This window comes from Budorcas taxicolor, chromosome 10, assembly GCF_023091745.1.
Source record: "Budorcas taxicolor isolate Tak-1 chromosome 10, Takin1.1, whole genome shotgun sequence".
Classification (NCBI taxonomy): Eukaryota; Metazoa; Chordata; class Mammalia; order Artiodactyla; family Bovidae; genus Budorcas; species Budorcas taxicolor.
Window position 1 is genome coordinate 24,409,762 of NC_068919.1, and position 13,004 is coordinate 24,422,765.

The following is a 13,004-nucleotide window of genomic DNA, read 5'->3' on the forward strand; positions in this document are numbered from 1 at the left end:
GGGAAGGCGTAAAAACGGTGTCACTTCATGAACTGTGGCAAGGGGACTGGCTGACTGGAAGGATGCTGTCACGGCTTGAGCTCGCATTTGTTTCCTATGACCCCTCTCCTACCGTCCTAGCGCTCAAATGAAGCCTGGGCATTTAATTTCCCTTTCAAAGGCGAAGTCCTTCCCCCGTGGCGCCGGCCTAAGTTCAGTTTATCCGCAGGATGTGCTCCCTCTTACCGGCTTGAGCTCCCTGTCTGCCTGGAGCCCCTAACCCAGCGTCCTATCACGGAGGATCCTTCCAGGCCTGGAGCGGCAGAGGCTTTTGCTTCCCCACATTTTCTAGGACAGAGAGAAATCCAGTTATGCTGTAGGCTTCCCACTCCCACCCCAGATCCCGCTCTCCGTTTCCCCTTCCTTTGACTATGGGTGGGGCCATTGCACCCGCGCGCGGCAGTTTGTATGGGGCGGGGCCTGCACGTCAGGACTCCCGCCTCCTCAGTGTCCAGCCGCCGCCGCCGCCGCCGCCGCCGCCTCGACACGGAATCGGCGCTCCTGGAGACCTCGGCCCCGGGCAGAGTAAGGGCGGGGGCAGAGCATCACGTGATGACGTCGACTCGCGTCCGGCTGTTGCTAAGTTGACAAGAAAACCCCGCGAAAATCTGGGCTCTTTTTGCGTTGCATGTTTTGTTGCTTTCCCCACTCTTCCTTCCTCTCCTCCCCCTAACCTCCGGAGGAGGAAGGATTTTTTAAAAAAAGAATTCCGACCGCTGCCGGGACCCGGAAGCGGAAAGGGCATCTTTGAGGTCGATACTTCCGGGTCACTGGGCGAGTGCGGGATTCCGGGGCCGAGAGAGGGTGGCGGAGCCGGGACCTCGCGTGATTCTCGGAACCCGAGGAGAAGCGGCGTCTGTGGCTATGGCTGTAACTCTCGACAAAGACGCTTATTATCGACGAGTGAAGAGACTGTACAGCAATTGGAGGGTGAGATAGATCCCGTAATTTCCCCAGGGAGCCCCCCTTTGCCATCCCATAATAACCCCGTTTCTCGGCGCCTTTTTTCCCCTTTCCGTCAGGAATTCCCGGGTTCAGGGTCGTGCCCATTTAGTTGCTCCAGGATCATTCACCGTAGGCGACCCCAAGCGCCACCCTGTAGCAGGGAATCCCCCCCGTAATCACCTTACCCTGCGGCCACCACCATCTTCCCCGCGTGCCTGCCCCCGTCATGCATAACAGCCACCTCTCGTAGTTTCTTCCCGCCCTAGAAGAGGCATCATCATTCTTCCCTCCCACTCCGTGATCACGTCTTGCTGCCCCCTCCTCCAGTGTTCATACACACCCACGCACTCGCTCTGTCCTTCCAGAACCAGAGTGTTGTGCCCCAGGTCCCGCCAGAATTACAACCATTTCGTCAAGGATGGATGGAAGGGCCAGAAGGATGAGAATCGGGCTCTTGGCGTTTACCATTTGCGTTGCTCTTGCTGGAGTTAAAAAAAGACATACTGCTCACGCGCAACCGCCTCCTGTTCTAGGCCCTGCCGTGGGTAACACAGAAATCTAACGCTGAAAACCTGCAGGTTTTGGTAATGCAGAAAAACGATGTGATGCTTAAAACCTTATTAGTTTTCTCCGTGGTTGAGGATCCAGGGCACGTGTTTAGAAAAAGAGCTGTTACCGTTTCTAGTCTAAGGATTGGGCATTTTTGATTACTTGAGAAAGTCCGCAATTAAAATTTTATTTTTGTGATGGTAATTTATCAGTTCAAACATTTGATTGCATCCTGTGGTGTCTTCTGAGCTATCCAGCTGAAGTATGACCTCTGAACTGTTGTCATTCAGGGAAGATAAAGCTAAAGAGGGCTTTTTAAAACCTGAAGAGCATCCTGACAAAAATGATCAGTTCTGACTTCAGCATTGTAAATTGCCTTTGAAACTGATCTACTAAAAACTAAGCTATTAAAATTGATCATTTGCCTACCATTCATACTAAAGGTTCCTGTGCAAGTTTTATCTTTTGGGCATAAATGGATTAGATGATTGAAAATAAAATGGGTTTTATGCATTTTATAAGCACAACTAAGGACTATGCTAGACAAAAGCTGAAATAAATTTATTTTAAAAAATTTTATTGGTTAATTTCTACCAGATGTTTTTATAAGTTCTCTCACTGTCATGTTTTAAAGTTTGAACGTAATCCATATTAAAAATACTTTTCTAAATGCCCAGATATTTCCTGAAGATTAATAAGTACTATGATGTGAGTAATAATCAAATGCCTGCCCTTCCACTCATAGGACCCCCCCCCCCCCCAACCCAGTCACACACCTTTGCTGTAGTGGTTGTTGCTAGTCCCAGTGATTCAGAAGTTGATCAAATAACCCTATCTAGACCATTCTTTGAAGCTAAAATTAATTTAGAGCTCAAAGTTCCCATACATGGTAGATAAATGCAAAGCATGTACTAGGGAAATACTTGAGGCCTAAAGACCCATTGGTAAACTCAATGTCGATGACAGTCTTTAAATCCATGAAAGTTAAGTTATTGGCCCTATTTTTTTGTTTGTTTCTCAAATGCTAAAATTTATCTTGGCCCTTCTGTCATTTGAAAGGAGCATGTTAAATGATAAGATCCTGATCTTACAAAGTTACAAGCCAGTATAAAAATGTACTTAGCAAAATTTATATCGTCATTATGAAAAATCTTATTTGAATAGACTTCCTGCCTTGTTATAACTGAGTTTTAATAACTGTGCTTAGACCCCACCTGTCGAATTGCTTTATGCATTGTCTTCCAGGTTACAGCACTTTCATCCCGACCTGCTTAACTAACGATCGTAGTTTCCGGAATAAGTTCTGGTTGTTTATCCTCTTAGGTGCAGCAGGAAAATAGTGAAATACACAGGGGCAAGCTATATTTGCTTTTCTACACTTATTCCTTTTTTGAGTAAGAAAATTGGCCTTGAAATAATAATAACTTGTAGTTAACTATAGAAATCCCAAAACTTGTGTTGTCCACTCCCATCTTCAAAGACAAAAATTAACTAAAAAACTAGTTTAGACTCCACACCCACTTGTAAGTTTTAAATACCCTTAAAGCATTAGCCTTACAGAATGGTGTGGTTGCTTCTTGTAACTCCAGTGCTGTTCACACAACTACCTAGAGTTGTAGAGCATGAAAAGGCTATTTTTTTTTTCTTTTTAAAAATAAGAGTAGGAACTAATGTGTTTCCTCATCTCATTTATCTGCAAGTTGATTTTAAGGTACATTTTGTGAGGCTATTGTAAGTAAGATATATCTCTTAATTACAGTTTAATTATGTCCCGAAAAGAGTTGGATTATCACACACTTCCTTTTTTGAGTAGAAATTTTTCAAACCTTAAACCTTATACCTGAGTGAATAGTGTTATTTTAGGGATAAGATAATGGGCTTTTTTTTTTTAATGAGGACTGCTAGAGCAGGATGAGTTTGCAGCACCTTTCTGTCTCTGCAGTAGAGACCCCTAGGTAGTGACCCTGGGTGGTGAGCATGAGCTTCTCCCCTGTCTTCTTGTACTTACTGGGTCCTTATTCAGAGCTTCCCAGTCTTTTCATGACTGTGATTGTTTTTAACCAAGTGATAGGATTAGTACTTCATGGGGGTACAAGTGGGGAGGTTACCCACTATCTTGGGATCCCAGCTGCTTTGAGAACTGAGGGGAGATTGTACCCATGCATACCTGTAACTCATTTGGGACCTAACTGTTGGGACATGCTGCTGTGTGTGAACCTTGACTTCAGTCATCTGCCTTTTAACCCAGAAGAATTCCATTTAAAAAATCAGAATGGTAGCTGTTTCCCAATGGAATGCTGATCCATTGCATTCATTCATGTGGCACTACACTACCCATCAGGACTGGGGAGTTGAGTGGCCCCAGCCTCGAAGAGGAAGTTTGTGCTCATGGAGAAAACTAATAACCTAGAGCATCAGTGTTTCTCTTGAGTGGTGATTTCTGGCTCTTTGCTGATTTTTGTTGTGGACAAGTTCTTGTTCTGGATTGCTCTGTAAGACTAGGCAGTGACTTTTGTGGCTTAGGAAGGTTCTTTGAAATGGGCAATTTTCATACTGCTTTTAACAAGATGACAGTTTGCTTCTACCTATCTCGGTTGTTCACTTATCTCTGGAGTGAACTAGAGAAAGGTTTAAATAGTGCTTTGGTTTCTTGAGTAAAGAGGAAGGCTAGATAGAAGTAAATACCTGGGCAGGTTGAGATTCATTTATTCTGTCTTACTCATTTTTGTTTATTTTTTTTGCCACTATTACAAGTGCAGTGCCTGGCATGTAGTAGGCCCTCATTAAACGCTGATAATTTGATTTTTGAGCTTTTATACATCCCCATCTTGGTTTGAAGAGATTTTTATGGAGGCTGTACTTAGTGTGATCATAAGTCTTACCTTTTCTGAAACTGTCTACCTGTTATCCCTGTGTAATTAATGGCATACCTTTTTATTCTCAGAGTTGTATCAGTTTGGGTGATGAGTTAGATTCGTATCCTTGGTATAACTAGAGACTTAAAAAATGTTTCCTCTGGTAATGCGATACCCTTTTAGCTTCAAAGGAAGATAGTTGTTCCTCTGCTGCATATTCTCCCAACTTTTATCATTCAGGCACCACTGTCACAGTTTTTGCTGATTCCTTACCGCTTGTATTATTGATATCTACCTTGCATTTTAAAAAAAAATCCGTTTTAGTCATGTAATACATACATACGTTTTAAAATAACAGATTGTTCTAAAAGCCTTAGCATAAGAAACTGTCACCTGCCACAGAAGCACCCACTTTCCAGTTCTTCACTTCCTTTTATATTTTAAAGTAATATCTATATACTGCTATCAATATTTCTTGGTTTATCAGTTTTAGATATTAACCCTTGTTTTGGTAGAATTAGGATTTAAATTTAACTTACACCATAACATTTCAATTTCCCTTCCTCCTGATACTTCCTGTAAATTTCTTGACATAGTTATGAAATATTTAAGCCTACAGAAAGGTAAAAGAAATTTCCAGTGAGAACTCATGTGCCCCCCCCACCTAGTTTATACAATTAATATTTTTATCATACTTTATCACATATTCATCCCTCTGTGATTTTTTTTTCCCCAGTTTTTAGTAAAATCAGTTTACATTGTTACACTCATGTAACTATTTTCACTGCTGGGTGAGGTAATAAAGTATAATTAAGTTACTATTAAGTTTTTTCATTTTTCCTGGCATTAATGATTGCTTCAGTTTTTCTCCTCTTTTAAATGTCCTTAGCCTTAATTTTTTCTTGTAGATCTGTTGTAATCTTATCAGTCTTTTATTCTATAATTTTCATGCTCAACAGAGATTTTATTCTGTTTTTTTATTTTAACCACCACCACCCACTCAACCTTACATTATTCTGCTCTGTCTGTGCAGGTTGCGTTCCAGTCTGTTGAACCTTGGAACTTCCAGTGTCCCCTATATCCAGCAGTCCATGTTGTGATTTTTTTTTTCCTTTGTTTTGTTAAAGCGTTTCTCTAAGAGGTTCTTAGGAAAGGATACGGAGAATAGATGTTTCTTGAGCCATTATGTGTCTTAAAAAGTTTTGTCTCTACTTTTCGTTAATAATAATAGTTCAGTTAGTATAAAATTCAAGGTTGAAAATCTCTGAGAATTCTGCTCAGAATTTGTCAACTATCTGTCAGCCTTCAAGCATTCAGTATTTCTTTTGAGAAGGGTGATGTGATTCTACTTCCTGTTCCAATATATATGGCCTATTGTTCTCTGTAAAACATCTCTTTATTCCTCATGTTTTGATATTTCACTGCCTTGGTATGAATCTTTTCTTTTTTTTAACCCTTTGCATTGAGTTGGGAAGTGGGGGGCCATTTTAGTCTGAAGACTCACATCTGTCAGTGCTGGAATTTTGCTTTCTTTGATCATTTTCTCCCCTCCATTTCCTCAGTGATCTGTTCCTCCCCTGCTCCCCCAGAAATTCCTGCTTAGTGGGGTTTAGAACTTTTGGCTTAAATTTGTTATCTTTTTCATTTCATTTTCTATCTCTTTATTGTCTACTTCCAGATGCTGTTTCTTGACTTCATCACATTTTTTTTCCATAAGTTCTTTCTTATCCCCTCTTTTTTCTTGCTTGATAGATATACTATATTTATTTCTTGTATTGGGGGTGTTTTATTTTTATCTTCTGTCCTCTGCCATGTCTGTTTCCCCTGGATTTCTTTGCTTTCTCTCTTACGTGTTGAACACTTCACAAAAGTCAAATTGAGCCTTGGCTACTCGTTTGTGTTAAGACTACGGTAATAAGAAGCTGGTGGGAAGCTCTGCATGAATAGGATCTCTCAACTAGTAGAGAGGTTGTGGTAGGGTAAATAGATTAGCTTATTCCCTGGAGAACCCCTCAGATACTGGCAGTATCCTCGAGTATTTTCTGGGAATTTGGTGGTGACCAAAGAAAAACTCTCTAATTCTTGTCTTTGGGGCAGTTGTTCAAAAAAACAGACTTTCTGGAGGAGGAAATGGCAACCCACTCCAGTTTTCTTGCCTGGAAAACCCCATGAACAGAGGAGCCTGGAGGGATCTCAAGCAGACAGGACTTAGCGACTGTGCATGCATACACAGGAAAGTGCTCTTGGCATTTATTAAGGTGAGGGAGAGAAATGGTCAATTGAAAGACAATTGACTATTTTCTACCAAACAGTGTTTGTTCTACCAAACAGTGTTTGAACTAAGCTCTGTCTTCTTATTTCTAAAAGTAACTACATTTAAAAAGTCCACTTAGGATTCAATGCAAGAAAAATTTCTGCTAATAAAATTGTATTCTTTCTATTAAACTAAGAGAACAATTTAACCTACTATTTCCATTTTGGTCTTGTCTCCTAGGAGTCTCCGAACTAAAATAATGCTTAATTTCTGCTATGATTCTCAATATCTACATAATTTTAGGTTCTAGCCTAATAATTTTGAATTTTGCTGTTACCTCTGTTTTAATACCAGAAGCCACCTCCATTTGTATTTTGATAATACAGAATTTATGTTAAAATCAATTAAATCATTGACTTAAAAAAAAACAGACTTTCATTGAATTCCTCAGCATTTATTAATTGCCTTCTGCTGGACCTACTATCTAGAGCTTTTTGAGCCCCTTTCTTCAGAGAATGCATTGTTTTTGTGGGAGGGTTAGGAGTTTTCTCAGGGCTTTCACGAACTAGGGACTTAAGCTTGCTGACCAGACTTCTGTTGTTAGCCCTGAACTTACCATGTATGATATGTCCCTTTTCCCTTCTCTAATACTTGGTGCCTCCTGAGTCCTGAGCCTATAAGGGCTTTAATGAGATACACACACTTAACATTGATATCTTCTGGCTAAGAATGCCTATCAGGCACTTAGTCATTTACCACTCTCGCATCTTCCAAAAAACTCTACCCTTAGTACATAATGCTTTCCAAGTCTGTCTGTGTTGTTGGAGATGGAAAAATTTCATTTGTTTTTAATGACTGAGTATAGTATTTCATTGTATATGGGGGTGTGTATATACACCCCACATCTTTATCTGTTCATCTGTTGACGGACACTTAGGTTGCTTCCATATCTTGGCTGTTGTAAATAATTCTGCAGTGAACATTGCGGCACATATATCTTTTCAAAGTAATATTTTCATTTTCTTCAGATATATACCCAGGAGTAGAATTGTTGATCATATGATAGTTCTAATTTTTGGTTTTTGGGCAACCTCCATACTGTACAGTGGCTGCACAAATTTACATTCCCACCAATGGATTACACAAGGGTTCCTTTTTTTCCACATCCTTGCCCGCATTTGTTATTTGTGTTCTTTTTGATGATAGCCATTCTAGCTGGTGTGAGAATACCTTGTTGTGGTTTTGATTTGCAATTCTCTAGTGATTAATGATGTTAAAACTTTTTCATGTTGGCCATGTGTGTGTCTATTTTGGAAAAATGGTCTTCTGCCCATTTTCTAATAGGGTTTTTTTTTTTTTTAATATATATTGAGTTGTGTGAACTGTTTATCTATTTTGGATATATATATTAGTTCATATCATTTGTAAATGTTTTCGCCCATTTAAAGGGTTTTCTTTTCATTTTGTCAGTGGTTTGCTGTACAAAAGCTTTTAGTTTAATTAGGTCTCATTTGTTTATTTTTGCTTTTGTTTCCTTTGCTTTAGGAGAGAGATCCAAAAAATATATTGCTATAATTTATGTGAGAGTATTTTGCCTGTGTTTCTTCTACATTTTGGTCTTTAATAATAATGGTGGCAAACACATAGTAGTTACTGTGAGCTAGGCACTATTCTAAGTATTTCATATACATTTGCTAGTTTAATTCTCACAGCAACACTTACAGATGTGAAGATGTAGGATATTGGAACACAGAAAGATTGGGTCACAATAAGGGGTGAGGTCATGGCTTTGAGCCCAGGCAGGCTGTCTTCAGAGTGAGCCCTCACCCAATAGGCTTACTGTCTCTCTCTACGTAAAAGGCAGAAAAGTTAGTCAAATGATCCTAGGTCTCCTTGTAGATAAAAATCAGGAACTTCCCAAAGAAATTCATTTTTATCTTTAGGACCCCAATGAAAGTATTCTGTTCTTTTAACTGAAAGAGACAGAGGTGGTAGAAAAGTATATCTTTATACTGTTATAATACTTGTATCCTAATGAAAAATATCCATCTTAATATGTGTATTTTAATTAGAATTTCAGCACCTCTTTTTTTAAAAGCTAAATCATTAGTGTGAGAACTGCCTATGTGTTTGTGTGGGAGTTTTGAGTGTGCTAGGTCTTGATTGGGGGTTCTGAATATAATGATGCCTACTGCAGCTAAAGTTTTATCATGAGGCTTACAGGTTACATACAGAAAGTGCCTGCTCAGTAAATACTGTTCCCATCTGAAACACCTGTTTCAGCAACACTTGAGTGTTAAGTGGACCAGACAGACTGGAAAGTGGGAGAATTTGGTGACAGAGCGGATTGGGTGAATGTTGAGAGTCTGCACACCAGGAGTCACTGCTGTAAAATGGTTCATCTCAAAAAGGGAGCACAGGAATTTGTCCAGATTTGACAAGGGGCCAAGCCTGAGTCCTAAAGATCTCCCAAGCAGAAGAGGTTAGGTGGGAATCTGAGGCTGTTGAAGCAGCAGAGTTGAGCCCCAGCTATCTCAAATAGCCAGTGCTTGGAACTGACTGTACAACTGGTCCTGGGGCAGCAGCAGCTAGCCTTGTGGCTTTTTTTTTTTTGCCCCACACCCCCAATATTTTTTTGTTATTCATTTGTTTGTTTGTTTATTCATTTATTTTTTTGGCCACAGTGTGCAGCATCTGGGATCTTAGTACCATGACCAGGAATCAAACCCATGCTCCTTGCAGTGGCAGCATGGAGTCTTACCCACTGGACCACCAGGAAAGTCCCCCACTCCAGTACTTTAAAACAAATTCCAGGCATAAATTAATCTGAAAATATTTTAGTATTGTATATGATTTATTAAAATGTTACTGTGGGTAACATTATTTTTGTTTAATTTGTGTTTAATTGGAGGATAATTGCTTTGTAACGTTGCATTGGTTTTAGCTGTACAACGAATGAATCAGCTACAAGTATACATATAACCCCTCCTTGAGCCTCCCCCCCACCCTACTCCCATCATGGAAGTTTTACAAGTGGATTATTAATCTCCCACAGTTTCAGAAGACTATTTTCAGATTTAATCTGTATTTATATGCCTTATAAGATTTGAAAATACAAAACAGTGTCCAGGGCTTTGCTGTCAAAATTGTTGACTTTATTGTAATCCTTTTCATTGAATCACATTTTTAGAAAAAACTGTATTGAAATTTATTATCTTTAGATATTCTGCATTTATTTCTCCTGGTGTTTATAAAGAATCAGTCAAATATTCTATGAAATGGTCAGAGCAGCTGGGTTCCAAGAGAGATTAGGATTCATCCTCTCACGTTTTTGATGGACAGTAGAAAACCAGACATTTTATATTAATGGAAATCCTTGAGATTTGGTGGATTGGTTTCCCATATCCTCATAAAAAATCTGAGTACGTAGGTCTTTTTTTCTCACTTCCTATTTTCAGTTATGTTGAGATAACTTTGTATGGTTTTCCTATGTTATTAATGATTAATTATGTAATTATATTCTTTGTATATCACTAACTCAATGGACATGAACTTGAGCAAGGTCTGGGAGATAGTGGACGACAGAGGAGCCTGGTATGCTGCAGTCCATGGAATTGTAGAGTCAGACACAGCTTAGTGACCGAACAACAACTTTTTAAAAATTTATTACTGTGTATTTTGAATTTTTGTGCATGTTGATACCCTTTTCTTTGTGGAAAAATTTTGACTAAGATTTTAAGTATCAAAAAATACTAAAAGAGACTTTTTGGTTAGTTTCAGTGGTATTTTTGAAGACATGTTTAGGGAAAAAATTTATGTATTGGTAGCCAAAACACATAAATATAGGGGAGTACCTGTTGCTAATTTTGGGGGGTTATCAAGGTACTAGTAATGCTGTTGCCACAGAATCCCATGTTCACTGAAGAACTGGAATGTACATGGCAGAGCGGGGAGGAGAGACGACCTGATGCCACAGTTCGTGTTATGCCACATCAGGGATCGCAGAACAGTGGTCCCCAACCCTGATAACAGGACCCTTTTACAGTCTTAAATTATTCCGCTCCCCACAACCTTTCTTTATATAGGCTTGATCAAATATAGAAAGAAATTTGGCTTCGTACATACATAAAGTTGGAAAAGGGAGAAATTTTAATAAACTCTTCAGATAACTGGATAGTCTTTGTTACTACACTAAAACTCAAAGTAGTTAATCGCTCGCTCGCTCTCTTTTTTTTTTTTGGCCTCTCGGCTTATGGGATCTTAGTTGTCTGACCAGGGTTTGAACCTGGGCCCTTGGCAGTCAAAATGCTGAGTCCTAACCACTGGACTGGCAGGGAATTCCCTGGAAGTGGTTATCTCTTGAAAGTTAGTTGTAATGTGGAATTTAAAACCACAACAGTGACCTTTCATACTCAAGTTACAATTTTGTAACATCATTTGCTGGTTATTTGGAAAATATTGTTCCCTCAGTTGTATACATCTGGTAAATGTACACGCTTCATTATATAATGTTGGAGAATTGTGTATGTTAATATTCTGCTGATATCATCAGAAAAGTTCTTGAATAAGTTGAGAAGTTGTCAAGTTCACAATGGTGAGTACAAGGTTTTCCAATTTTGATTTCTGTTTGAAGGCTCAAATTTCATCATTAACAACACATTTCTTTCATTTTCCTTGAAGTGATAGACTCACTTCATTCATTTTTGAGAAAATGTATGCTAGATATCCAAGTCTGTGACTAGTTTATTACTGAAGTAATTGAATTGATACAAGTGCTTTTCCTTGAGACAGCTGTCATACTTCAATGTACACACAGAAGTGCTTTGGATGTGCTTTCCATTTCTTCACACAGACTATTAAAAAGACATATATTCAAAGATTAGGATTTTATAATATTAGTCATTTTTACTGTATCAAGGACATTTTCTAAGTGAAACTGGCTTTTTTTTTTCCTTTCTATTGAGTGTGTAGTAGTGATGAACATAGCTTGGTGCCACTACCTTGATTTATGCTAAGGCACTAGCAGTTTTAATTACCATTGTTTTTGCATCATCAGTGGGAACTAATGATAAAATCTTACTAACCTGAAGGTAAACATTTTCTCAGTGAAAATCAGCGAGGGAATGTATAAGGTTACTATATAGTAACTCCTTTGGGTTATATATTTTGTTTTGCTAGAGAAATGCAGCAGAACCCTCAATTGCTATTTTATTTGGATCCAGATTGGCATCCAGGAGTCTTAAAATATGGAAGAATCTTAAAGAAATTTTTTAAAATTAAGATATTATTGATTTATAGCATTATGTATGTAGGTTTTGTTTTGTTTTGGCCATGCCACATGTCTTGTATGATCTTGGTTCCCCAACCAGGGATCGAACCAAGGCCCCCTACAGTGGAAGCTCAAAGTCCTAACCAATGTACCACCAGGGCATTCCCTGTAGATATTTTTCTTGACTTTATAGGGAAATCAGAGATTTGACCTTACAGCTCACAGTTATCAGTGCTTTGGTTTTATAGAAGAGTTCAGGAGTAGCTAATGGTTGGAGGACTCACAGATCTCAATTTCAGGACTTAATACAAAGCTGCAGTAATCAAAGCAATATACTAGTGTAAGGGCAGTCATGTAACTCAGTGGAACAAAATTGAGAATCCAGAAATAAACCTTCACATTTACATCATTTCTTTTTTGATGTGGTGCCAAGACAATTTGGGGGCGGGAAAAGAGGTTAGGCCCTTCCTTACACTGAACACAAACTTTACTCAAAATGAGGCATAAATGTAAGTATAAGAGCTAAAACTGTAAAACTTCTATAGAAGAAAGTATAGTTATATCTTCATGTCCTTGGGTTAGGCAAAGCCACCTTACATGTGACATCAAAAGCACAAGAAAAGAATTTGGACTTCTTCAGAATAAAAAACTTTCGTGCTTCAAAGGACATCCATACAAAAGTGAAAGGAAAATCCATTGAACAGGAGAAAAAAATGCAAATCATATCTGATAAGAGACTTTTACGTATAAAAAAGAACTCTTACGACTTAGTAATAAAGCAATAACCCAGAGTGGGAAAAGGATCTGAACACACACTTCTCCAAATAGGTATACAAATCATCAGAATCACGTGACTGGGAGCTCAGTCAAGATCATTGACCATTGTGGAAATACAAATCAAAACTGCAGTGAGATACTTCATACCCATTGGATGGCTATAATAAAGTTAAGTGTTGGTCAGCATGTGGAGAAATTGGAACCCTCACACATTACTTTTGGGAAAGAAATTTGTGAAACAGTGCAGGCATTTTAGAAAACAGTCTTGTGTTTCCTCAGAAAGTTAAATATAGAGTTACTATATAAGTAGCAATTC

The 13,004-nt window shown here is 38.8% G+C and overlaps 1 protein-coding gene across 1 annotated transcript in view; it reads left to right on the forward strand.

Moving 5' to 3' along the window:
* The first annotated feature begins 845 nt into the window (after window positions 1–845).
* The window catches only part of SUPT16H (SPT16 homolog, facilitates chromatin remodeling subunit), a 35,240-nt gene continuing 23,081 nt past the window's right edge, over window positions 846–13,004 (forward strand). The window contains exon 1 of the mRNA XM_052646506.1: window positions 846–969. Within this exon, the coding sequence (XP_052502466.1) occupies window positions 904–969 (66 nt within the window). The 5' untranslated portion in view covers window positions 846–903. The remainder of the gene's footprint in view (window positions 970–13,004) is intronic.